General features: G+C 41.5%; 2 protein-coding genes across 3 annotated transcripts in view; both read left to right on the top strand.

Moving 5' to 3' along the window:
- Nucleotides 1–25,417, top strand: part of LOC144038126 (fatty acid synthase-like) — a 40,670-nt gene extending 15,253 nt beyond the window's left edge. Inside the window, exons 3-14 of the mRNA XM_077550303.1 lie at nt 18,262–19,082; nt 19,370–19,534; nt 19,648–19,763; nt 20,640–20,794; nt 20,969–21,172; nt 21,288–21,438; nt 22,870–23,048; nt 23,268–23,405; nt 23,512–23,634; nt 23,745–23,968; nt 24,114–24,315; nt 24,416–25,417. Coding sequence (XP_077406429.1) covers nt 18,741–19,082; nt 19,370–19,534; nt 19,648–19,763; nt 20,640–20,794; nt 20,969–21,172; nt 21,288–21,438; nt 22,870–23,048; nt 23,268–23,405; nt 23,512–23,634; nt 23,745–23,968; nt 24,114–24,315; nt 24,416–24,678 — 2,262 coding nt within the window. The 5' untranslated portion in view covers nt 18,262–18,740 and the 3' untranslated portion in view covers nt 24,679–25,417. The remainder of the gene's footprint in view (nt 1–18,261; nt 19,083–19,369; nt 19,535–19,647; nt 19,764–20,639; nt 20,795–20,968; nt 21,173–21,287; nt 21,439–22,869; nt 23,049–23,267; nt 23,406–23,511; nt 23,635–23,744; nt 23,969–24,113; nt 24,316–24,415) is intronic.
- Nucleotides 13,757–17,721, top strand: LOC144038128 (E3 ubiquitin-protein ligase TRIM35-like). 2 transcript variants are annotated; one of them, XM_077550313.1, is made up of 3 exons: nt 13,757–14,128; nt 14,572–14,630; nt 14,850–17,721. In XM_077550313.1, the coding sequence occupies exon 3, from the start codon at nt 14,995–14,997 to the stop codon at nt 16,375–16,377; it is 1,383 nt and encodes a 460-aa protein (XP_077406439.1). In that variant the 5' UTR covers nt 13,757–14,128; nt 14,572–14,630; nt 14,850–14,994; the 3' UTR covers nt 16,378–17,721. The 2 variants fall into 2 exon arrangements, with proteins under 2 accessions (XP_077406439.1, XP_077406438.1); XM_077550312.1 differs by having other exon boundaries at nt 13,757–14,132.
- Nucleotides 25,418–27,369: the final 1,952 nt, after the last annotated feature.

Raw genomic sequence — 27,369 nt, 5'->3', positions numbered from 1 at the left:
GAAAGAAGCACTACAGTACTCGGAAAAAGGTGCGCAATAAAAAATCTAACTTACAGCATCTCTTTCCGAACATTTTTTGACATGCGCGCATGTGCGCAGACATGTTCGTATGTACCGTTGTTCGTAACACGAATGTTCGTAAGTAGGGGAGCGTCTGTATATGTGGTTTTAAAACCTAAAATATGAATACTTATTATCTATAGGCTATATTACAAATATAATATTAATACATAACTATATCTAAAATATATTTAAACAGAAAATCTTGCTTATTTACTGGTGTATTGTTACATGTTTAATCCCCCGCCAATTTCCTTCACATCCACCTCCCTCCCCATTTTTTCACTGTTATATTCACTTACACATCACCTCTCATTTCACACAAATCACAAAAACCACCTAACAACTTTGATTCTATCCTATAACATGCCAATATTAACAAGTAGCCTATACAAATATACTGTATACATAGGACTGAGTTTATGTTGTTTGTATGCATAAATTATTTCTGGTACTCCTGGAATGAGTGTGGCGCTTTTTAGACCATCTCTTAAAATTAAAAGCAGATATTTGTCTCCTACAAGAAACCCACCTACAAAAATCTGAAGAAAAATTACTTATTGACAATAATTTTAGTCAAGTGTACTCTCCCCTTTATAATAGTAGACAAAGAGGAGTCTGTATACTCATACATGTCACACCGCGGTGAGGGTGTCTTGTCATTTCCTGTTTTATTGTGAAAAGTCTGACTCCTCTCGTTTCAGGTCACTTGCCCTTCCTCGTGTGGTGTCTGTGTCAACCCTGATCCCTGATTGTTTCCACCTGTTCCCCATTACCCTCATGTGTTAAATAGTCTGCGTTTCCCCTGTCTTGTGCCGAAGTGTTTTCGTTTGAGCCACTAAAGCCTGCCATAGACCACAGCCTTGATATCCAATTGCCTTGTTGCCTTTATTTGCCTTGTCTCGTGAGAGAACCTTTGTTTGTAATTTTGTATAGCTTAGTTTTGTTTAGTCATAGAGTGATTTTTGTTTTGAATGTAGTTTTGTACTTCCTCCCTTTTGGAGCGCTTTCAGTTAATGTTTGTATAATCGTTATTTTTCCCCTCTCATTGAAGAGCTTTTGTTTTGTTAATTAAAAGCTGCTTTACCCTCCACCTCTTCCTCTGCGTCTGAGTCCAAAACAGCCTCGTTGTGTCAGAACACTTCGGCCAGCATGGACTCAGCAGAAAGAGAGCAATGGATCGCAGCTTTGCGGGCTCAGGATGCCCGTCTACGCCGACAGCTGTTCTGTTCTGTTCCGACCGAGAAAAGGCCCGGCAGCTAAGCAGTCTGATCCAAGGAAGGGACTCCGTGAGTGACTATGCCATACGCTTCCGCACTCTTGCGGCAGAGAGTGGTTGGAACACCACGGCGCTCTACGACGTTTTTCTCAAGGGCCTGGCAACGTCCATCCAGGAGCTTCTCATCGCAGTCGATCTTCCACCGGATTTGGACTCCCTCATCGCCCTGGCCATACGGACGGATCATCGGCTGCAGGAGGTGACGCAGAGCCGCGCTCGCCGGACCAGGACAATGGAGGGCTTCCCGCGCTTCCCAACATCAGGGGGGTCAGCTCCTCTCGGATCTCTGTCAGTTCAGCGCCAACCAGCTCCCGCGCAACCAGAGGAAGAGCCCATGCAACTGGGCAGAGCGCGGATCTCGCTGGAGGAGAGACGGCGTCGACAGCGGGAAGGGCTGTGTTTCTACTGCGGGAACCGAGATCACCTCGTGGTCGCCTGCCCAGCCAAAAGGACCCAAGAGGTGAGTCAAGTCACGACTCTGGCGGCGGTCCCACGAAGACTCACGTCAGTGAGGATCAACCATCACACCACTCCCACAGACCTCTATGCCCTGATAGATTCTGGGGCCGACGAGAGCCTAATTGACTGGGGGCTGGTGAGACATTTAGGAGCCAAGACTGAGCCGTTAATCAAGCCCATTAAGGCTAGGGCCCTGAATGGAAGTGAACTATTCATTATTACGCACATCACAGAACCCATCCAGCTCCAAGTCGGCAAACATAAGGAGCACCTAGTTTTTCACGTTTTTCAGTCTCCTTCACGGACCCTGGTCCTAGGACACCCTTGGTTGTGTGAACACAATCCCCATGTAGACTGGGTAACTGGCGAAGTTCTGGGATGGGGAAAGAATTGTGTGAGCCATGGGATAGGTTCACCAAACCGAGAAGTAGACATCACCACGGTTGATAAAATTTCTGTCAAATCCTTTACAGACGCAGAATACCCGAATTTGAGTACCGTGCCTCCATGCTACCATCACCTCCAGGAGATCTTCAGCAAGACCAAGGCCATGTCGCTCCCACCCCATCGTGCCTATGACTGTGCCATAGAACTGATTCCTGGTTCCACCATTCCCAAGGGACGCCTATATTCTGTTTCAGGACCAGAGAAGGCGGCCCTTAGGGATTACATCGAAACTTCTCTGAAGGTTGGACTGATTCGTCCTTCCTCATCACCAGCGGGAGCAGGTTTCTTTTTTGTGGGGAAGAAAGATGGTTCCTTACGGCCATGTATAGACTATAGCCCCCTTAATGACATTACGATAAAGAACCGCTACCCTCTTCCTCTCATGTCCTCCGTCTTTGAAAATCTCCAACAAGCCACGATCTTTACTAAATTGGACTTGCGCAACGCCTACCACCTCATTAGGATCCGAGAGGGGGATGAGTGGAAGACAGGGTTCAATACACCTAGTGGCCATTATGAATACCTGGTCATGCCCTTCGGACTCACTAACGCTCCTGCAGTTTTCCAGGCCATGATCAATGACGTGTTGAGAGACTTTCTGGACCAGTTTGTATATGTTTATTTAGACGACATACTCATATACTCGACAGATCTAGCCACTCATCAGATCCATGTTTCCAAGGTTCTTCAAAGACTGCTGGAGCACAAACTGTATGTTAAGGCCGAGAAATGCGTCTTTCATGCTGGAACCGTCTCTTTTTTGGGTTTCGTCATAGCTCCGGGGAGGGTTCAGATGGACCCGGCTAAAACTAGGGCTGTGACGGAGTGGCCCACTCCTGTTAGCCGCAAGAAGGTTCAGCAGTTCCTCGGGTTCGCAAACTTCTACAGACGCTTCATCAGAGGGTTCAGCGCAATAGCTGCCCCTCTGCATGCCCTCACCTCCACTCTGGTGAGGTTCAGTTGGTCACCGGCGGCTGAAGCCGCTTTTGAAGAACTCAAGAAACGATTTGTCACAGCTCCGATCCTCATAGTACCAGATCCACAGCGGCAATTCATGGTGGAAGTGGATGCATCCAATGAGGGGATCGGAGCTGTCCTGTCTCAACGCGCAGAGAAGGATGGAAAGATGCACCCCTGCGCATTCTTTTCACGACGATTATCCAAGGCCGAGCGGAACTATGACGTTGGGGACAAAGAGCTTCTGGCCGTCAAGCTTGCTCTGGAAGAGTGGAGGCACTGGCTTGAGGGGGCAAAGCATCCATTCGTGGTCTGGACTGATCACAAGAACCTGGAATATATACGCAAAGCCAAGAGACTCAACTCACGCCAGGCCAGATGGGCACTGTTCTTCAATCGGTTTTCCTTCTCTCTCACTTACAGGCCAGGGTCCCAAAACGTCAAACCCGACGCCCTGTCCCGTCTCTACGATCCTGAGCCTGTAACTAAGGATCCAGAGACCATCCTTTCGCCGGACTGTGTGATTGGAGCCGTGACATGGCCAATCGAGAGAGAAGTGAAACAAGCCAACGGGGCGGCAACCCCACCAAAAGGGTGCCCGGCGAATAGACTATTTGTCCCAGAGCAGCTGCGCCCACAGGTGATCCATTGGGGTCACACCTCGCTTCTATCCTGTCATCCGGGAGTTCGACGGACAATTTACGCCATCTCCCGGCGTTTCTGGTGGCCTTCCATGGAGCCGGAGGTCCGGGAGTACATCGAGGCCTGCTCGGTATGTGCTCGAAACAAGACATCCACCAGATCGCGCATGGGTCTGCTACAGCCTCTTCCCATTCCTTCTCGACCATGGGCAGAAATTTCCCTGGACTTTGTCACGGGACTTCCTCTCTCCAAAGGAAAGACCACCGTTCTCACAGTAGTTGACCGATTTTCTAAGATGGTCCGATTCTTAGCCTTGTCAAAGCTTCCCTCAGCCAAGGAAACGGCTGAGGTAATGATTAAACACGTTTTTCGAGTTTACGGGTTCCCTAGAGACATTGTGTCGGATCGGGGGCCCCAGTTTGTGTCACGCTTTTGGAAGGAATTTTGCCGCCTAATAGGCGCCAAAGCCAGCCTAACCTCAGGGTACCACCCTGAGGCTAACGGTCAGTCGGAACGTCTCAACCAGCAGCTGGAAACTGGTTTACGGTGCCTGGTATCTCAGAACCCGGCATCGTGGAGCAAACACCTGATTTGGGTTGAGTTTGCCCATAACTCCCTGCCCACCTCTGCTACTGGACTCACCCCCTTTAAATGCGTTTTTGGATACGACCCTCCTTTTTTTTCTAACCTAGAGTCTGAGGCCTCTGTTCCCTCAGCCCATGCCTTGGTCCGTCGTTGCCATCGCGTCTGGGCAGCCGCGCGGCAGGTTCTGGAGCGCCAGAGGGACAGAGGTAAGCGAGCAGCGGATCGGAAAAGGAGACCTGCTCCAGTATACCAGCCAGGGAACAAAGTGTGGTTGTCAGCCAAACATCTGCATTTAAAGGTGCCATGCCAAAAGTTGGCGCCTCGGTTTGTGGGCTCATACCCCATCTCCAAGGTGATCAACCCGGCCGCGGTCCGTCTTCGCCTGCCTCGGTCCTTGCGTGTTCACCCAACGTTCCACGTAAGCCAAGTCAAGCCAGTCAAGGAGAGTTCTCTGGTTCCGGCTCCTACGCCCCCGCCGCCTCCTGTGATTGTGGATGGGGGGCCCGTCTACAAAGTCAAGCGATTGCTGGCCGTCCGCAAGCGGGGCCGGGGCAGGCAGTTCTTGGTGGACAGAGGGGTATGGGCCCGAGGAAAGACAGTGGATACCTTCCCGCTTCATCATGGATGACTCTCTAATTGAAGACTTTTTTAGGGATCATCCTGACCAGCCTGGGCCGTCAGGAGTCGGCCCTAGGGGGAGGGGTACTGTCACACCGCGGTGAGGGTGTCTTGTCATTTCCTGTTTTATTGTGAAAAGTCTGACTCCTCTCGTTTCAGGTCACTTGCCCTTCCTCGTGTGGTGTCTGTGTCAACCCTGATCCCTGATTGTTTCCACCTGTTCCCCATTACCCTCATGTGTTAAATAGTCTGCGTTTCCCCTGTCTTGTGCCGAAGTGTTTTCGTTTGAGCCACTAAAGCCTGCCATAGACCACAGCCTTGATATCCTGTTGCCTTTATTTGCCTTGTCTCGTGAGAGAACCTTTGTTTGTAATTTTGTATAGCTTAGTTTTGTTTAGTCATAGAGTGATTTTTGTTTTGAATGTAGTTTTGTACTTCCTCCCTTTTGGAGCGCTTTCAGTTAATGTTTGTATAATCGTTATTTTTCCCCTCTCATTGAAGAGCTTTTGTTTTGTTAATTAAAAGCTGCTTTACCCTCCACCTCTTCCTCTGCGTCTGAGTCCAAAACAGCCTCGTTGTGTCAATACATAAGAATTTATTCTTTACTCTAAATAATACAGTAACAGACCCAGAGGGCCGATACATTATTATTCAGGTGACTATATTTAATCAAATATATACATTTGGTCATTTATATGCCCCTAATAATGATGATCCTTTTTCCATGAATTTTTCTCTAAGCTGTTTGATTTAGCAGCGAACTCTATTATTATTGAAGGAGACTTTAACACAGTCTTAAATCCATTAATAGATCGTTCTAATAATACAAAATGTATAAGGCGATTACAATCTACTAAAGTAATAGGGGAATATATGGATGATTTTGGCCTCGTCGACAGCTGGAGATTTAAGAAGGAATTTTTACCTTCTTTTCCGCGGTGCACCATTCATTTTCAAGAATTTATTTTTTTCTTACAAATACTTCTATTGCTGATAAAATTGGTACAAAAATACATCCTATTATTATTAGCAACCAAGCACCAGTCTCCCTTACCCTACAAGTTGGCTATACCTTTAAGCCACCATTAACATCTCACTGCTAAATGACACAGAGTTTGACAAAATTATAAGAAGAGAGTGGGCAAACTTTTTGGAAATAAAGGACTCTCCAGACTTATCTCCATCTCTTCTATGGAAAGCTGAGAAAGCGGTAATTAGAGATAAAATTATATCATACTCATCTTATAAAAAGAAACAGGATAAAAAATTAGAAAAGGCCCTGGAAGATAAAATTAAACACCTGACGGATTAATACGTAATAATCCCAAATAACCAAATATGGACTGACTTACAAAATACAAAAATACAGTTAGACAATATGTTATCCAAAAAGACTGAGTTAATAATACAACAATTGAGATACGACAACTTTCAGTATAATAACAAATCAGGTACATTTCTTGTAAACAAACTTCAACGCAATCGGGAAAAATCTCTTATTACGGCTATCAAAGGGACAACTGGTGAATGCACACAATCACCAGAAGAAATTAATCACATTTTTTATAACTATTATCGCAACCTAAACTCAGAAACTAACAAGCCTAACCCTGAGCATATTGAGGCATTCCTCAGTAGCTTAAATACACATCAGTTATCTACTTAATATAAAGATATGTTAGATGCGGCACTCACTATAAATGAGCTGTACAGTGCTCTAGATAGTATGCCTAATGGCAGAGCACCTGGCCCGGATGGTTGTCCGGCTATATTTTTTAAGCACTTTTGGTTAATGCTTGCTCCATCATTCTTAAGAGTAGTAACATAAACTAGAAAAATTCCCGCAGAAATTTTGAATGGGACTGCTGACTCTTGCAAGGTGGAAAGACCCATTCAGTACTTGTAGCAATATTAGTAGTAGTAGTAGTATTAAGTAGTAGTAGTACTTGTACTCGTAGTAGTAGTATTAGGAGTACTTGTAGTTGTAGTAATTTTAGTAGTAGTCAAATGGCCAAGATGGCCGCCGACCCGGGTGGGTGAGGGGGAGAGAGTCCTTGGCGTACCTAATTAATTGGCCAAGATGGCCACCGCCCTGGGCGAGTGGAGTGGCGAGAATCCTGGGCGTACCTAATCAATTGGCCAAGATGGCCGCCGACCCGGGTGGGCGAGGGGGAGAGAGTCCTTGGCGTACCTAATTAATTGGCCAAGATGGCCGCCGCCCTGGGCGAGCGGAGTTGCGAGAATCCTGGGCGTACCTAATCAATTGGCCACGATGGCCGCCGACCCGGGTGGGCGAGGGGGAGAGAGTCCTTGGCGTACCTAATTAATTGGCCAAGATGGCCGCCAAGATGGCCGCCGCCCTGGGCGAGCGGAGTGGCGAGAATCCTGGGCGTACCAATAGCAGTCCATTTCATTGCCTTTAAAAAAATAATAATAATAATGTTGTGGTTTATTTTTGTTTAATTTAATGTATTTTTTATTTTTATTTAAATGAGCTGAACAGTTTAAAAGTTAAACGATTGAAATCGGTCAAGAACTGTGGAAGTTAACCATAATCAACATAAACCAAAAGTATCTTACTGTTTCTTTAAGAAACATGCACATACACGCACACACATTAAAACTTTAACATAATGGAGACATCACGCACACACATTCCATTGATATTGTATGAGAGACGCACACCTCCAACAAAAGCCTCTCACGACTTAATGGTTAAAGATGCAGATTCCAGAAATGGCTCGTTAGAACGGCAAGGGTTTGGGGAACGCGAGCATGTTCTCATTTTTTTTAATCGGCTGAAGAATGACCAAATTAGAGCAGGTTGAAAACTTATGATTTATAAAAAATGAAGAGATAAAGGCGCCGAAATTAACATGGAAAAGATAGCCGAAAAAGTCAGACTTCTCCTCGCTTAAAGTAAAAATAAAGGTACTAAATGACACCTTAGCCAAATAAAAGTGGGTTTGTCTGAAAGAAGAGCCTTGTGACTACAAAATGTGAGAATTTGATGTCTAGTGAGCAAAGATTGTGGCCATGGTGACGTTTGATACCTCATTTGTCCCGGTGCGATGTACGGTACGGGCCGCATTTTTGTGGAAAAATCTGTGGAAGATTAAAAAATAATAATAATAAACCACTTTTTCTTAGGATAGTAATATGTGCCTGCTTGCTTCGCTCAGCAGTCCCATAATTAAAACTAGAGATGGGACGTTTGACACTGAGACTCCGGAGCATGTGTCAGCCGAGTGAGACAGACTGCTCGAAACAATGTATCAAAAGCCCCGATGAAACCTCCGTGATCACGTGCTGATGACGTATGCGGCTTTATGCGCGCTAATGAGATACCGGAAATTACATAACTGATTCAAACCTTTTGGCGCGGTGTCAGGGGCACAATTCCCTCAAGTAGATATTTGCTTCACTTTATGTTCACCTGGAAAAGTTAGTTATTCGGTATGTTTCCAACAAAAGTACTCCCACAATGATGCATTTAAAGTTTCCAATTATGCATTATTTTTAAATCGTGTGTAGAAGATACAGGCTTGACCCAAGTATTTTCCACCGAGTTGCTATAAGCGCTTCTCCAAGACCCTCAGTCACATCCCCCAAAGACTGATGTTGAAATACTTGTCATCTGGCTTCACAGCGCACTTGTGTCATATCCAAATCATGTTTATAAAAATCGAATGAGTAACAGGACATCACATTGAACCATACTACTGGTACAGTGTCAAAATATTGCAACACTTCCATGTGTACCTGATGATTGACAGACACAAATGTAAGACTGAATGTACTGGTGTTATGTTGGAATATAAATCAATCAGGCGAATCACTTTGAAGATTATAGCTGCTATGACTCCAGCTGACCACCAGATGTCACCGGTACGATCTATTTTATGGGGCTTTGAAACTTCGACTCTTTTTCCAAGTCAATCAGCCGAAAGCCTCAAAAGCTTCACAAGGCTTCATTGTCCCATCTCTAATTAAAACTAATGGTTACGTACGTCCACACATGAACACAGCAGTAATTAAACTTTTATTAAAGCCAGAAAAAGACCCCACCCTTCCATCAAGTTACCGTCCGATTTCACTAATTAATACTGATATTAAAATTATCGCTAAAGCCTTCGCAACTAGACTAGAAACAGTAATCTGGAAAATCATTCATAGAGACCAAACAGGCTTTATTAAAGGTCGTCACTCTACTAATAATATTAGGAGGCTCTTTAACCTTATTAGCATGTCACAGCGGCATGGTAAAAAGGCAGTTATTATATCGTTGGATGCAGAAAAAGCCATTCGACAAAGTTAACTGGTCCTTCCTCTTTGCTGTTTTAAATGAATTTGGCTTTGGGAAGTCATGTATTCACTGGGTGTCAGCATTATATGATTCTCCTAAAGCTACAGATACTACTAATGGGATTACATCTCAGAGTTTTACTCTACAGAGAGGCACAAGACAGGGATGCCCGATGTCCCCTTTATTAGTTAAGATATTTATTGAGCCGCTTGCATTAGCTTTGAGCCAGGAAAGAAGGGTTCAAGGAATTTACTCCGGGCTAACCGCACATAAAACTAATCTATATGCCGATAATATTTTACTTTATTTAGAAAAACCTGCTCGTTAGGGGAAATATTTAACTTAATAACTAAATTCTCACATTTATCAGATTATTCTATTAACTGGACAAAATCAACACCACTACCTATTACAGAAAATTCATGGAACCCTGCAAGCCAGAACCCACGCTACTCATTTCTTATAAGTAATTTAAAATACTTAGGCATAAAAATCTCACCTAAATTAACTGATTTAATTAATTTAAACTTCCTTCCACTTCTGGATAGCATTTACAGTGACTTGGAGCGCTGGAATAATCTTCCAATTTCTCTAATAGGACAAATAGCCACCATTAAAATGAAAGTTTTACCCAAAATTTAAAAAAAATTCTCAATGATTACATTCAAACATCTAACTGGTTCCAGTCGTTGGACTCTGCCGTTACAAAATTCTACTGGAATAAAAAATAAAAGAGCAAAGATTAGTCTATCTACTCTTCAGAAAAGTAAATGTGTTGGGAAAAGGCTTAGGTGGGTGGCGGCTTGGCGGGGGTGGTACGTGTGGCTGGGTAAGGGGGTGCTGGGGGTGGGGGGTGTCTGGGGGTTTGGGAGCTGGGTTGTGGTGGATGGCGGGGGTGAGGGGGGTGGGGTCGTAACGCAGTTGTTGCCACAAGCGTGTGAGAGGCAAAATAACAACCCAAAGCATAATGTCATTCGTTTGGCTGCCTGGAACCCACAACCTCACAGTTGGGAAACAACCACTCTACCACTGAGCCATGCCGCCGAATTGGACTGGTATACATCGCTCACCAGGGCCTCCAGGCCCGAGGCTGGAATTGTGAGGAGTGTGTCATTGGCCTCAACAACACCGATCTCAAAAGTAAACAACGGTGAGAAGTGTTTTTGGTTTGTTTTATTTTTTACCTACAGTGTTGACATTTTGTTAAAAGTGCAGAGGATTTCCATCCATCCATTTTCCAAACCGCTTATCCTCACACAACTTATATAGTCTATCCAAGTTTTTGGAGGACACAAGTTGTGTGAGGATGAGCAGTGTGTCGCTGTACTACACTGTAGGTAAAAACTAAAACAAACCAAAAACACTTCTCACCGTTGTGTACTTTTGAGTTTAAATTTGTAGCTAGCACATTCGTGTAGTTTGAAGTGCATGTGGAGAGAATGGACTAATACATCACACATGGCATTCTAAAACAGAAAACATGGCATCATCGTGTTTTGTTAAGTTGTTTAGCGCGGCTTCGCTGCTGCTCACCGTCGAATGCGGAGAACGAATTTTGTCCCACTTAGGTGGGTGTGACAATCAGTGGTACTTTAATTTTATGTACAAATTTTGTACATGTTTTGTATACAGTTCATTGTAAAAACAAATAAACAAACAAACAAGATGGCGTCCTGTGCAGTTGTCGGTGAGCAGCCATGTTGGCCAAAGGAATCCTTGTAGCCACAACACAGCCAGCTTCCAATCAAGTGAAAACTGCAATTACAATTTCTCTCCTGTAGGTGGCAGTGTTTTCCACAGTTTTGTCAAAAATATTGATTGATTTCGGTTCATTTGCAATTAAGTTGCCACGACTACATTCACTTTGGATGAAATCAATCATTTTAATGGGCTCCTGCTGCCACAATAACAAACTTCTTGACCTGACACTCCCTCCACTGTTATCTCGTTTCATGTTGCACTTTGACACCCGGCAAATCGCAGTTATATGATTCGACTATAATAAATTCATAAAGTTTGTCAAATTCACTGCTCGAGCAAGCAGGAAGTGCACGTTCTGACTTTTATCAAATTAACGTGTTTTATAAGAACCTTAAAATGCTTTGAATTCAACAGAGGCATGAATCAAACGAGTCGTAGTATAGGGCTGCTTGATTATGGAAAAAATTATAATCACGATTATTTTGGCAATAACTGAAATCTTATTCAAAATTTTTTTTTTTTCAAAACAAGAAAATGTTTGAACATTAAAAAAATATATATTAAGACAAATACAATTATTTGAAACACTATAATTAGGTTAGTTATTTTTGGACCAAACATAATTTATAATAATCTATATTATTTATGTAAGCAAAAAATTTGAAGTTAGGGTGCAGCCTGTGCAGTATGGCTTGTGGGGTGCAAGCTAGTTTTGACAGGGGTGTGTGGTGAAAGAACTCATGTGGGCGTGCCTCAAAACAACTCAAAGTTAATATTCTTAGGGCTGCAGCTATAGAATATTTATATTATATATATTATATATGCCCTGCGATTGACTGGCAACCAGTTCAGGGGGTACCCTGCCTACTGCCCGAAGCCAGCTGGGATAGGCTCCAGCAACCCCCGCGACCCTTGTGAGGACAAGCGGTAAAAGAAAATGGATGGATGGATGGATATTATATATATATATATATATATATATATATATATATATATATATATATATATATATATATATATATATATATATATATATATATAGAAATATATATATACAGTATATATATATATATATATATATATATATATATATATATATATATATATATGTGTATATATATGTGTGTATATCCATCCATCCATCCATCCATTTTCTTGACCGCTTTTCCTCACAAGGGTCGCGGGGGGTGTTGGAGCCTATCCCAGCTGGCTTCGGGCAGTAGGCAGGGTACACCCTGAACTGGTTGCCAGCCAATCGCAGGGCACACAGAGACAAACAACCATACTCACAATCACACCTATGGACAATTTGGAGTGTTCAATTAACCTGCCATGCATGTCTTTGGAATGTGGGAGGAAACCGGAGTACCCGGTGAAAACCCACGCAAGCACGGGGAGAACATGCAAACTCCACCCAGGAAGGCCGAAGCCCGGACTCGATCTCATGTCCTCTGCACTGGGAGGCAGACGTGCTAACCAGTCAGCCCTATGTGTGTATATATATATATTTATAATTAAAAATTATAGTGAATAATCGGTATTTGGATAGAAGTTAAAATATACCTGTATATACTTCCTTGGTTAAAGAACAATTATAAATATAGATGACAATGCATCTAATAATTAACAAGCAACTGGTTTTAATTTTTAAATAATCAACTTTTTTTTTTTTTTTTTTACTTAAACTGGTAGAAAACTATTTTCCTCGGAAACAGTGAGATTTTAGATAAATCTTTCCCCATAGATTTTGGTCAATGAAACTAAAGTGACGTCAGAGCCACAACAGCAATTTTGGCGGTTAAATAAATAGCACATTAGAGTAAGCCTGGTTTGTTAATAAGTGATCAGTAGGAACGGCAAATTAGTCAGGCTGTCAGCATCAAAGTGTGCACAGTCCATCAAAACGTTTTCTGAACCGCTAATCCTCAGGAGGGTCGCGCTGGAGCCGACCCCAGCTGTCTACGGGCTGTAGTATTGATGCCTTTGAAAAGTAATCGTCGCGGCTAGCTTGCTGCTGGTAGCTCGCTGTTAGCTAGCAGTCACCGCTAAACGCTGGCGCTGTACAATACAATTTAACCATAATTATGTCTTAGCGCTATAAAGTGGAGCTTGAACGTGACTTCAGGACTAGGTTGTGTTACTGGCGTCTGTTGCAACAGTTTGGGGCATTTATATTGCCGTTGTTCACAAACTCTGAGTAGACGAGTACGTTGTCAGCCTTTACACCGCGACGACACACTTCCAGGAAGCAACTTCAAAATAAAAGTGCTTTTTTTGTACGATTATGCCAATTTTGTAATCGTGGAGGGTAATAATGGAAATCGTAATTGATTTTTGATTTATTGCACGGCCCTATCGTAGCATACAAAATAAGACGATTATCCAGACATTTGTCAGCTTAAACCTTCTGAGATGAAGACGTACTCGTACAGGACTGTACTTAAAGGATCGTTGTTTGTCACTTTTTCACTCGCGACTGCTACCTCTGGCCCACTGCAGCATCTGTGTAAGGCTCGTTCATGTGTGCGTGCCCGCTCTTAAAGTGACAGCCACAGTTGACAAAGGAAGACATGACTTCAAATGAAGTAAGAAAAACTCCGCCCCTCCCCTTCCCAAAGAAACTGTGGAGTGTGCAGGGTCTGTACACTCCACAGTTTAAGGGAAGATAAAAGCTGATAGGTGCAGTCAGAGTAAAAGAGTCAGGGCTTCGTACTAATCTGGGCATTGGTGGAGCATATATGATGCAGAAAAAGCTTTAACATTACCTTTTTAAACGACACACTGCACCTTTAAGATGATGCCAAATTCACACCTGAACATCTTTTTGACCTGACACTCCCTCGTTATCTCGTTTATTGTTGGACTTTGGCATCTGGCAAATCGCAGTTCAACAATAAGAAATACATAAAGGTTTGATCATAACAAGTCCAAGTGTCATCGATTGGAGTCAATAAAAGCACAACTCCAGGAAGTGCACTTATGGACCTTTTGGATATGAAACAATCATTCACTTGTGACTGAGGCAGACGCACCGCGGCTCTCTTGAGAGTGAACGTTGGAAGCTTGTCGACAGAGTTGGTAAAAAAATTTTGAATTTATGCTTCAATGTGTTTCTGACTATGTATATAATAAAAGCTTATCACTAAATTTTTAATGGAACTGTGATTTTTCTGGAAATAAGTGATGTGATGTGATGTTTTAATCAAAACATGGTAAAAAGGGTTTGACGTGGCACATTGATCATATTGATAGTGATTAATATTAGTTTTTTTTATACTGACACATTGAGGTTTATTTGTGTGGGAGCACCTGCAGGAAGTTACGATTAAAAAAAATGTTTTAATAAAAATTACAATTCTTTTTTTCAAATTTTACCTACTCGTTCCAGATAAGAATCAATCAAATCAAGCTGTATTTCAATGTTGGTGTTTTAATTTTGAAAGGAAAATTTACCAAAAGAGACGCGAAGTTTTGCAATGTGGTAAAGCGAGTTTGGTGGGTTTGTCTTCTGTTTAAGGTGAGCTGTTCGGGTTGTTTTTTCGTTGTTTGCTGCACATCGAGCACCAAGCAGGAAGGGTAAGCGGCTATTTCCTTTCAACACCCTTTCTCCTCCTCTTATTTTTTCTACTTTTTTTTTTCTTCTCTGAGCAAGTTTGCATTCAGGACTCAGTTTTTCCTCCCTTTTCTTTCACGTCGACTATAGATGGAACTGATGTGCTTTGTTTTTACTCTGATGTTGGATAAATTTTATTTTTTATGTGCAAGTGGTAATAAATCGTTTTTGTGTGATCCCAGATAACGGGGTGTGGCTGCAGTCAAGTCAAAAAACGAAAGCAGGAAGTGCAAATATTTCCTTCACTCGTGTCTACTGTCTGCACTGCGTCTCTTGAGAGTGAATGTTGGAAGCTTGTCGACAGAGTCGGGATCTTCGCAAGGAACGATGGCCAGCCGAGCTGAGGACCATCTCCAATGTCCAACCTGTTTGGAGAGCTTTAAAGATCCTGTCATGCTGCCGTGTAGTCACAACTTCTGTCGTGCGTGTGTACAGCAGTGGTGGGAGCAGAAAGGAGATCAAACGTGTCCAGTCTGTAGGACGGAGTTTAGCTCAATGGATTTACCTCTGAACTTGGCCCTGAAGAACATGTGTGAGGTCTTTTCACAAGCCTCAGTGGAGTCTGACGACATCTGCAGCTTGCACAAGGAGAAACTGAAACTTTTCTGTGTGGACCACCAGGAGCTTGTGTGCCTAATCTGCAGAGATGCAAAAATCCACGCTGGCCACAAGTTCTGTCCCCTCATTGAAGTTCACGAAGATCACAAAGACAAACTCCAGGGCGGCCTGCAGGACGCAAAGAAAATACTGCAAGATTACATTGAGACAAGAGACAACTGCAATGAACAAGCGACGTACATCAAGGTCCAGAGGGAGCAGGTGGAAAACAAGATTAAGATGGATTTCGAGGAACTTCGTCGCTTCTTGAGGGCTGAGGAGAAGGCAAGGTTGTCTGCTGTGAGGGAGGAAGAGGAGGAGAAGAGTCGGATGATGAAAGAGAAGATTCAGGCTCTCAGCAGAGACATGGCCGCGCTGTCAGACGAGATCAGAAGCACAGAAGAGCAGCTGACCTCTGACCCCGTTTCCTTCATGAAGAACTTCCAGACTACGATGACCAAAATCCAGAAGCTACCCGACAAGCCCAAACTGCTCTCACGAGCTCTGCTGGACGAAGTCAAGCATGTGGGCAACCTCAAGTTCAGCGTGTGGGAACGAATGAAGGAGATGGTCTCCTACAGTCCCGTCATTCTGGACCCAAACACGGCCGCTCCAGTACTCATTCTGTCTGAACATTTGACCAGCGTGTGTTTAAGAGAAGGGCAACACCGTCCAAAGAATCCAGAGAGGTTTCAGTTGTGGAACCGTGTGCTGGGTTCTGCTTTGGTCTCGGGAACGACCATGTGGGATGTTGAGGTGGGAGACAACAGACAATGGAAACTGGGTTTGGCATGGGGTGATTCTTGTTTGCCACATAGCATGAAAGCATGGTGCATTGCATTTCGTGATGATAAATACAGAAAGTTTGGTGAGCCATTTGGATCCTGGAATCCGCCAGTGAAGCTCCAGAAGATCCGAGTTCACGTGGACATGAACGAAAGATCAGTTTCATTCTCTGAATCACATACAAACACTGAATTGTGCAAAACAAAACCTTCCAATTGGCCACTTTTGTCTGACAACATGAAAATGTTTCCTTACTTTTACACAACTGATACAATTCCTCTGCAAATAATTCCACTTGCATGTCGTGTTACGACTCAAAGTCAGTGATGATATTGGAGATGTTTAGCTCCCACAATTGTCGTCAGTCATTTTGTATGAGATTTTTTTCCTCACTCACATATTTTACATTGATTGACCTTTTCAATAAATTCTTTAAAAAATATATATGTATTTTTTAAGTTAAGGCCATTGGTTAAGAATGTGCAAGAAAGAACTCAATCTGAATGAAATGTCATGTTGTGTGCCTTGACTGTTTATTCAATTATTTCAGTATTTATTTATTTTAATATTGATGCATTTTTTTATCTCAATATTTAGAAAAATATTAATAATTCAATATTGTTTTAATGTTTCATTGATTATTTATTTACATATTTATTTGATTATTTCAATATATATTTTGTATTTAAATATTTATTCAATCCATCAATATTACTGCTTAATACTTAAATATAAATATATATATTTTTTAAATATTTATTCCATTATTTCCTTTTTTTAGTTCCCTGTTTCCCCTCATTTCAATATGTATTCAGTTATATTACTTTGTAAAATATGTTTTTGATATCCCCCATTAATTTGAATATTAATTCAATCATTTCAAGATGTTATTAATCTAATAGCTGCTTGTTCATTTCAATATTTATCAGAATATTTATTTCATGCACTACACTATTTCATTTATAATTCCTAATTTATATATATTAGGGGTGTAAATCTCTCCAATTAACACGTATCAAGATACGTATCGAATGTTGTCGATCTCCCAAAATTAGAATGATGTGAAGAAAGGGATGGATGATATTTTCAAAACGATATGTCAATCTTCACTAGATGGTTGGATTCCCTTTGTCTTAATCAGCTGCCTTGATGCGCCGTAGCATTGCCTGGGGGTCCTGGAAACACAGGCTTTCTTGGTGCTTGCTATCAGCTCTTTGTTTTGGGGTCTGGTGGCCCTCCTTTTCCACTTGATAGTACTTTATTGTGGCCCTCGTTTCCCTCTTGTAATACAGTACTATCATGTGCAAAATAACAGTAAACAAAAACACCAGCATATAGTAACCCCAAGCTGCATCTCCTAATAATATTTTCCTTCATTCCCTTACATCCAAATGCACAACCTCAATTTTAACTATACTTTAGATTAGAACATAACTTTAAGGATATAAATAAGTAACATAAATTAACAAAAAAATAAGTCCAAATGACTTCTACATTGTGCACATTGATATGGAATAAACTTTGAAGATAACGAAAACATTGACTTGTTTTTCTTTAATTGCTTGGACACCGAGTTGCTTTATGACAGGAGGTGCAGCCTAGATAGTAAAGAGTTCAACCGGACGTACAGAGATACATTCAAGGACACTATTCAGACACAAAACAAAAGCCCATTTGAGGAATAGAGGAGTTTTTTCAGTCATGACTGCACCTGGCAGAAATTGCGATAACGCTCACAAAGATACATCCGCAGAACAAAGCTCTACTGAGGAAATTAAAACAGTTATGACTAAATCTGGGCAGAAGACCCTCTTCAATAGTTACCCATTTTGATCATGTAGCCATTCATTTCGTCTCATTATTATGTATTTATTTTTGCCTGAATTGCGCGCACACACACACACACACACACACACACACACACACACGCACACACACATTTCCCACCCAAGGATATATACATTTATATAATGAATTTTTTAAACTATATAAATAAAATTTGGTTCAGGTATGGGTAGCTTTGGGCTTTGTTGTTGTTTTTATTAATAATTTTTATGTATTCATTTTTACAAAACTTGCTGAACAGCCTATTGGTTTTTATATACACATTTTGATATTTTAGTTAGCCATATATAAGTAAAACCCTCCAAAAGACAAATATCCTAATCAGCCCATTGTCCATGTTGTCTTTGACTCATTGTCTCCATCTAGGATTAATCCACAAACTGCAGCAAAAGTTGGCCCCTCGTGGTATGAAGCTCTGTATCCCAGGGCTGCAGGGAGTGTCGGAAAGCTCCCTTCCCAGCCCTGAATCCTCTGAGCCTGGCTTGATCCGGTTACTCCGCATGCTCTGTGACCTGGAGCTGAATGGGAACCTTATTTCAGAGCTGGAGCAGACAGTGGAAAATGAGAGTGCATCTCTGCTGCAAGACGGTCTACTACGGGGCCTACTGGATGACCAAGCTCTCAGACACTGTGTGGACACTGCTATGGAAAACAGCACCCCTGGCCAGATCAAAGTCTTGGAATTAAGAAACTGAATAAATAGGGGGGGAATTGTCAACTACAAGAATATATAATATGTCTGCAGTTCATGAATATTTGCAATTCCTTTTTTATCCTTTTGCCAGGCACTATCCAGTGATGGTCAGCTCTTCCCCCGTGTAATAGAACTCCTCAATATCCAGCCCATGATGCGTGCGGACTGTGTTGCCACGGCAGCCAGCAAGGATCTTTTGGTTCCCTACCAGAGCAACCTGGAGGAACTTGGAGTCACGACAGCAGAGTGGGACCCTATGTTGGGCCCGGCTCCTGGAAGTTCAGTAGGAGGGGCTGACTTGGTGGTGTGTAACCATGCCTGGGGCCTTCTAAGGGTAGACCTTCATCTGCTGGTGACAAATTTGGCTTCAGGAGCCAGGCAAGGGGGATTTGTTCTCCTCCACACATTGCTTAAGGGGGAGACACTTGGGGAAACAGTCAGCTTCCTCTCTGGTGTCAGTGACAACAACAGTCAGCAAGGATTGTTCACACAAGTCAGTAGAGAGGAGACATAAAGCCTCTTAGAGATATTTTTCTTCTTTGTGTATGCATTCTGTCACTTGCTCATTTAAAAATCTGAACACTTGATTAATAGTGTAAATCGGTATTACTACTCATCCTATAATAAAACGGTGTCATTTACATCAAGGTGTAACTCCTTTACCCAGTTTTTGTGACAGCAGCAGCATGAAACTTTATTGAAATTGACACAAGTTGCATGTCATTTTCCAGCATGGTGTTGACACAATATATAAGGCAATCATATTTTCCATCTCTCTAGGATGAGTGGGAGAGAGTGTTTTCCGAGGCTTCACTCAACCTGGTTGCCATCAGGAAGTCTTTTTATGGCTCGGTGCTCTTTCTCTGTCGCTCTCGGACTCCTGCCAAGCAACCAGTTGTCCTTGTTGTTGATAGTGCTGACTACAAGTGGGTGGAAACACTCAAGGTATGTTCCGCAGCTTCCCCTGGGATATTTTCATTTCTACTATTTCACCTTTTGTAAGAATGTCAAACAATGTCCCGCTTTCTCTGAATGTTTCTTTGTTGCGCTTGGAACAGGCAACACTTGCAGGGCCTTCAGATTCTCCAGTGTGGTTGACTGCTTCTCAGGCCCACTGTGGCGTTGTGGGAATGGTCAACTGTCTGCGGCAGGAACCAGGTGGTCTCCGAATACGGTACGGCACAGCGCAATATAAACAAGCCACCATTCGTCATTTCACTCATAGCTCGGCATGATGGTCAAAGTGCTGGAGTCTCCCTTTGAATTTCAGTGACCTTTGAATATGTTATTCATTTGTTAGTCAAAAGTGTTTGTAGATGCATGCAGCTTGTAAAAGCACTCACATCGCTATGCATTTACATAATAGAGGGTGTATTTTTAATGCATGCAATGTTGTGTAAAACACTTGTTATTTAGTGCAGAATTAAGGAGTTGGTCGTTGGACGTCACCAACTGACTTCTTGACGATCACTTCATTAAATATTTTGCCAAGTAAGGCTTTACCTTAGCTAGCTGCCTAAGATGGATTCAACAATAGTACCAATTTGCCGTCCGTTTAAAATCATTGTCCAGTTTAAGACCCAAGTTCGAGACTGTTGACTTTAGTCATGTCATGAGTTGGTATCACTATGGCAATGAGCCCTTAGGGCGCGCTGATAAGGGTCATGACTTCACGCTACCTAGATAACACATTTTGCCCCGGGTTTTAGGGAAATTATTATGGTTCAATAATATCAAGGGTGAACCTTTTGGACATAATTACAAAAGGTATTTTGGTGGAAATACAACACTGTTCACCACCTTCTCACTCACACTGTCTCTGGGGCCTTACAAAAGGTGGGGGGAATGCAATTAAATAAAAAATCAATAAATAAAATGATTAAGCTTGATGTAATTTATTTTTATCATCACAAAAACCTGGCTCTGGAAAAGGTGTGTGTAGACATTTATAGCCACTGTGTATATATCTGCTGCATATACTTTGTCAATTCAGATTGTGCACTGTAACTTATTTTTTATCAATTGTCCATGTTTGTGCCATGCTTCCCAGGTGTGCGTTTGTGTCAAATCTAAACGGTCCAGCAGAAGCAGAGGCGTTCCAGTTTGATGAATTATCCATGCAATCGCTGCTCAAGGGGGACCTCGTCATGAACGTATTCAGAGATGGCTGCTGGGGCGTCTTCAGACACCAACTAATAACTCTTGGTACAAGATGTGCACGCAATAATTCAGATTAGTTCCTGATTGTTAAGCTTCTTATCAATGCTTGTGTGATTTAAAGTTAAACACTGTTTTGTAATGTGGGTGTGTGGAGCAGTTGATGAACATTTGGAAGGGACATATAACATGGCTAATGTCAATTATTTTGTGTTTTTGAAGATCGAAATGAAGAGTTGACAGAGCACGCCTATGTCAACGTGTTGACTCGGGGAGACCTTTTGTCACTGAGCTGGATTGCCTCGCCACTCCGCCATTTTGTACCCTGCAACCCCAATGCGCAGCTGTGTCGCGTCTATTACAGTTCACTCAACTTCAGAGATATAATGCTCGCCACGGGCAAACTGCCACCAGATGCTATTCCAGGTACATCCTCTATGGAAAACTGAATTGTTAATCTTGCTCTTGTTTCTAATAAAAATGTTCTGGAAATTCTGTTATTCCTATTGACCAAAAAATATATACTGTTTGCACTGTGCAGGGGACTTGGCACTGCAGCAGTGCATGCTGGGCATGGAGTTTTCTGGGTTTGATGCAGATAGTCGACGTGTGATGGGACTTCTGCCTGCTAAAGGCTTGGCGACAACCGTTGATGCTGATAAAAGATTCCTTTGGGGTGTCCCTTCGAGCTGGTTAGTATCACATTTGATAGGTGAAAAAAGACAGCTGACAGTGAAGTTATTTAAAAAAAAAATTTAATTTAATAATTTTTTTTTTTCATTTTAGGGGTGTCAAAATGAGTGCTTTAATTTAAAGTTCCCTTAATGCCACTCATTTTTTAAAATGCGCGATTAGTAACCGCCCCTTACCTGGGAAGTCTGTACTGAGGGAATTCCAGTCACAGCAGACACGTCCGTGTCAAAATTTAGCAGTAATAAATTTAATAATAATGCATATATTTGTGGAGACTGGGGTCAAGTATTTTAAAAATGTGCGGAATTTCACAAGTTACTTCATGTCATGAAGAAAATGACCTCAACATAAATCAATATCACACAGTTCTTCTTTTTAATTTAACTTAGTTTTATGAGTAATTATGTAATGACTATCAATGACTAAAATATGGAGCCACATTTGTATTAGTTTAACATTTTTCCACTTTTATGTTAACAAAAGTATGTTAACAAGAGGGTTAATAGAGATGTCAAACGATTACATTTTTTAATCAGATTAATCACATCTTGGAATTCTGATTAATCACAATTAATCGCCTAATAAAAAGGCTTTTTTATCAACATTTTTCCCCGCCAAATTTGAAGAGCACCGGTTATGTGTTAATTCTTTTGAAATTTAATATTATGAGGATGTCTTCAACATTTTTTGATCGACTGCTCACGCTCATCCTCCTCTTTTTCTAATCAGTTAATTATTTGCATAAATTAAAATGGGAAAAAAATGACCCTGATAGTTTGACACGAACAAATATTCTAAATGTGATACCAAAAATTCATTATATGCTTTACTTTAATGCATGAAATTATGTTGCTCAAACACAACTTGTGCTACCTTAAATGTAGCCATCCGCTGTCACGCTAAGTGATAATATAAGGTCAAAATTAATAGTATGATTAATCTGCGTTAATTCATGATTAATGCGATAATTTTTCGTGATTAATTAATCAGGTAGCGCTTCAACTTTGACAGCACTAATATTTAATTGTACATTTAGAACAGATATAAAATTTGTGATTAATCGTGAGTTAACTATTGCAGTCATTTGATTAATTAGGATTTAAAAAATAATAATCGCCTGACACCCCTAATTTATTTATGTATTAATTTAATTATTTATTCATTTATTACTGTTCTTTTGTAACCATATGTCCACATAGTTTCCTGGTCATTTAGGATCTTTATGATTGCCTACCATAATACACAATGATAAAATACTAAGAATATACATGATGATAATAATCACAATGGCAATATGAATTAAAACATTAAAATCGATTTAGTATGCTTGGCGTGTCCAGCATGTCACGTCACAATCAAAGTGTCTTACTGCTGAAGTGGAGTGAGTTTTAAGTTTATACTGCTACTATTGAATGTCTCTGGACATGCAGGACTCTGGAGCAAGCGCCCTCAGTGCCCGTGGTCTATGCCACAGCCTACTACTCTCTAGTGGTTCGCGGCAGGTTGCGCTCTGGAGAGAGTGTTCTCATCCACTCAGGATCAGGTGGTGTTAAGCAGGCCGCCATTGCCATTGCACGCAGCAAGAATTGCACAGTATTCACAACAGTTGGTAAGTTGGTTACTGGTGAATATGATGATAGTGTTTTATTTTATTTGATTTTAAAATGGATGCCAGTATTTTAATGTGGAAGTTAAATTCCCTAGTCAAATAATAAAAAAAAAATGGGGGAATTTATGTTAAAATTATACTTTTTAAAGGTGCAATGAATATTCTCATGTCTGTCGATACACACCAAACAAAGCTTTTTCTTGACTTTTATGTCTGTAGGATCAGCGGAGAAGCGCGCTTACCTGCAGGAGAGGTTCCCCCAGCTCTCTGCAACCTCTTTTGCTAATTCCAGAGACGTGTCTTTTGAACAGCACGTCCTTCTCCACACTCCACACTCTTTGATGATAAATAGTCTGGGTTAGTGAAGCAGCAGGAAAGCAACTGTATTTTTTTTTGTGGGTGTTCAAATGTTTGTCCATATAATGTATGTGGTCCACTTATAACACTGTGTAATGTGTTTCAGGTGTGAATGTGGTGCTAAACTCTCTGGCTGAGGAGAAGCTACAAGCTAGTATTCGATGTCTTGCACGACACGGACGATTCCTGGAGATAGGCAAATACGAACTGTCCAACAACTCTCCTCTTGGTCAGTAAGAAGTCAGATAGCAACTGAGGCTTAACGTAAAAAAAAAAAAAGCACACACACACGACGTCGGGTTTTGGTTCGTGAACTGAGTTAAATGTTCGTCTCTCCAGGCATGGCTCTGTTCTTGAAGAATGTGGCATTCCACGGCATCTTGCTGGATGCTCCCCTTGAAGAAGGCAATCGTGAGTGGGAGGAAGTGTCGCAGCTGCTTCAGGAGGGCATCGCAGGAGGTGTCGTCCAGCCTCTAAAGACCACCGTGTTTGAGAGGAACCAAGTCGAGGAGGCATTTAGATACATGGCCCAGGGAAAACATATTGGCAAGGTCCTTCTGAAGGTCAGTCACACTTGACCATCAAACAAAGTCTTTAACAATTCACCAAAAATCAACCATTCAAATAGGTTTTAGAATACATCTGGAATTCATTGAAAAAGCATAGGGGTTAATCCAGATGCATCTACTGACTGTTTTGCCCACACAGGTGTGTCACGAGGAGACAGATACATCAGCCCATACTGCTTCCCCTTTAACGATCCCAGCCCTCCGACGCACCTACTGCCTGCCCTCCCACTCTTACATCATCACTGGGGGGCTTGGGGGCTTCGGCCTCGAGCTCGCACAGTGGTTGACTGAAAAAGGAGCCTGCAAATTGGTGCTAACTTCCAGATCTGGGATCAGCAACGGTAAGACATAATGAGAACAGACTGCAGTGTGCAATAGCAGTCACCATGATGTACTGTTGAGGTTTTGTTTTAGTTTTTTTGTATTTTGTCCGTTTTTTAGGTTTCCAGGCAAAGCGTGTGAGTGAATGGCAAAGTCAGAATGTGGAGGTGTTGGTGTCAACAAGTGACGTGAGCACGCTTGAGGGAGTGGAAAAGCTCATTGCTGAGGCCTGCAGGCTGGGTCCAGTCGGTGGGGTCTTCCACCTTGCCATGGTAACATACTCTTCAGTCCTGATAGAAAATAGTACGGATGTTCGATACCACTTCTTTTCTTTTTTTAAGACCTATTCCAGCACGAGCACTCAACTCTTGAGTATTCAGTGATACTGGTAACAAGTACCACTCGTATTTTTCGGTCCGGATCTCAGTCTGTCTGAAGATCTGACCAGTGTGAGTCGTCAAAAAAAACATCAGCGTCCAAACAATCCAGAGAGGGACAAGTGGAAAGATGTGCTCGGTTCTGCTTTGGTCCCACAAACGCACATGTGGGATGTTGAGGTGGGAGACAACAGTGACTGGGAACTGGGTATGGCATGGTGTGATTCTTGTTTGCCACATAGGATGAAAGTATCTAGCATTGCATTTCGTGATAATAAATACATAAAGTTTGGTGGGTCATTTGGATCCTGGAAGCCGCCAGTGAAGCTGCAGAAGATCCGAGTTTACGTGGACATGAACAAAAGATCAGTTTCATTCTCTGAATCACGTACAAACACTGAATTGTGCAAAACAGAACCTTCCTCTTGGCCACTTTTGTCTGACAACATGAAAACGTTTCCTTTGTTTTGCACAACTGATAAAATTCCTCTGCAAATAATTCCACTTGCATGTCGTGTTACGACTCAAAGTCAGTGATGATATTGGAGATGTTTAGCTCCCACAATTGTCGTCAGTCATTTTGTATGAGATTTTTTTCCCCACTCACATATTTTACATTGATTGACCTGTTCAATAAATTCTTTAAAAAAAGATATATGTATTTTTTAAGTTAAGGCCATTGGTTAAGAATGTGCAAGTAATAACTCAATCTGAATGAAATGTCATGTTGTGTTTTCCAAAATGGAATAAAGTGCCTTGACTGTTTATTCAATTATTTCAGTATTTATTTATTTTAATATTGATGTATTTTTATCTCAATATTTAGAAAAATATTCATAATTCAATATTGTTTTAATGTTTTTATTATTTCATTGATTATTTATTTACATATTTATTTGATTATTTCAATATATATTTTGTATTTAAATATTTATTCAATCCATCAATATTACTGCTTAATACTTAAATATAAATATATGTATTTTTTAAATATTTATTCCATTATTTCCTTTTTTTAGTTCACTATTTCCCTTATTTCAATATGTATTCAGTTATATTACTTTGTAAAATATGTTTTTGATATCCCCCATTAATTTGAATATTAATTCAATTATTTCAAGATGTTATTAATCTAATAGCTGCTTGTTCATTTCAATATTTATCAGAATATTTATTTCATACACTACACTATTTCATTTATAATTCCTAATTTATATATATTAGGGGTGTAAATCTCTCCAATTAACACGTATCAAGATACGTATCGAATGTTGTCGATCTAAAAAAATTTGAATGATGTGAAGAAATGGATGGATTTTCAAAATGATATGTCAATCTTCACTAGATGGTTGGATTCCCTTTGTCTAAATCAGCTGCCTTGATGCGCCGTAGCATTGCTGGGGGTCCTGGAAACACAGGCTTTCTTGGTGCTTGCTATCAGCTCTTTGTTTTGGGGTCTGGTGGCCGTCATTTTCCACTTGATAGTACTTTATTGTGGCCCTCGTTTCCCTCTTGTAATACAGTACTATCATGTGCAAAATAACAGTAAACAAAAACACCAGCATATAGTAACCCCAAGCTGCATCTCCTAATAATATTTTCCCTCATTCCCTTACATCCAAATGCAAAACCTCAATTTTAACTATACTTTAGATTACAACATAACATTATAACTTTAAGGATATAAATAGAACAAAGATACATCCGCAGAACAAAGCTCTACTGAGGAAATAAGGAAATTAAAACAGTTATGACTAAATCTGGGCAGAAGACCCTCTTCAATAGTTACCCAATTTGATCATGTAGCCATTAATTTCGTCTCATTATTATGTATTTATTTTTGCCTGAATGACACACACGCACGCACACACACACATTCTCACACACACACACACAAAGAGAGAGAGCAATGATAATGACATGTTGAATCGGTAAGATTACCAAATAGACAATACTGACAAAATTAGCAGCATAAATAGTTTTAAGGGGTATTTTATTGTTGTGAGCTCTCTGGCTGAGGAGAAGGTACAAGTTTGATTTTGCTGCCTTGCACAACACGGGCGATTCCTGGAGATTGGCAAATACGACCTGTCCAACAACTCTGCTCTTGGTCAGTAAGAAGAAGCCAAATAGCAACTGAGGCTTACCTCAACAAAACCACATGACGGCATGATTTTGTTTCTCCAGGCATGCCAAAATATGGACTTCCTATGACATCATAATTGCTGAGCATACTGGCTGAGAACATGTACATACATGTATGTATGTTGTCATAGGAAATGTGCCCAGGTTTGGGTAGAAGGGGCGGTATTTAGACCGTAAGCGAGGAGGCGAGACCTATACCGGAGTTTAGAATGCGCGACAGGAAGTGATGTCACACCTGTCAATCAGTTTGACGTGAAGTGCATTGTAAACGCTTTCTAATACACCTGGAAATAGTCCTGAAGGAAAAAAGTACGGATTAGGGCTGTGCAATAAAATGTAGCCGCAAGGCGGCACAAGCCAGTGTCTTCTTGTGTCAGGAAGGGCATCCGACGTAAAAAACTTTGGCCAAATCAAACATGCGATTTAAATCTATGACTTCCATACCGGATCGATCGAGGCCCGGGTTAACAACGAGCGGCGTCGGTGCTGTTGACCTACATGGTGCCGGTGGAAACTGGACTACTGTTGGTCAAAGAAGGAGAGGAGGAAGGT

Source organism: Vanacampus margaritifer, chromosome 18 (genome assembly GCF_051991255.1).
Source record: "Vanacampus margaritifer isolate UIUO_Vmar chromosome 18, RoL_Vmar_1.0, whole genome shotgun sequence".
NCBI classification, from domain to species: domain Eukaryota; kingdom Metazoa; phylum Chordata; class Actinopteri; order Syngnathiformes; family Syngnathidae; genus Vanacampus; species Vanacampus margaritifer.
The sequence above is the reverse complement of the archived record's forward strand: the minus strand, read 5'-3'. Positions and strand labels throughout refer to the sequence as shown.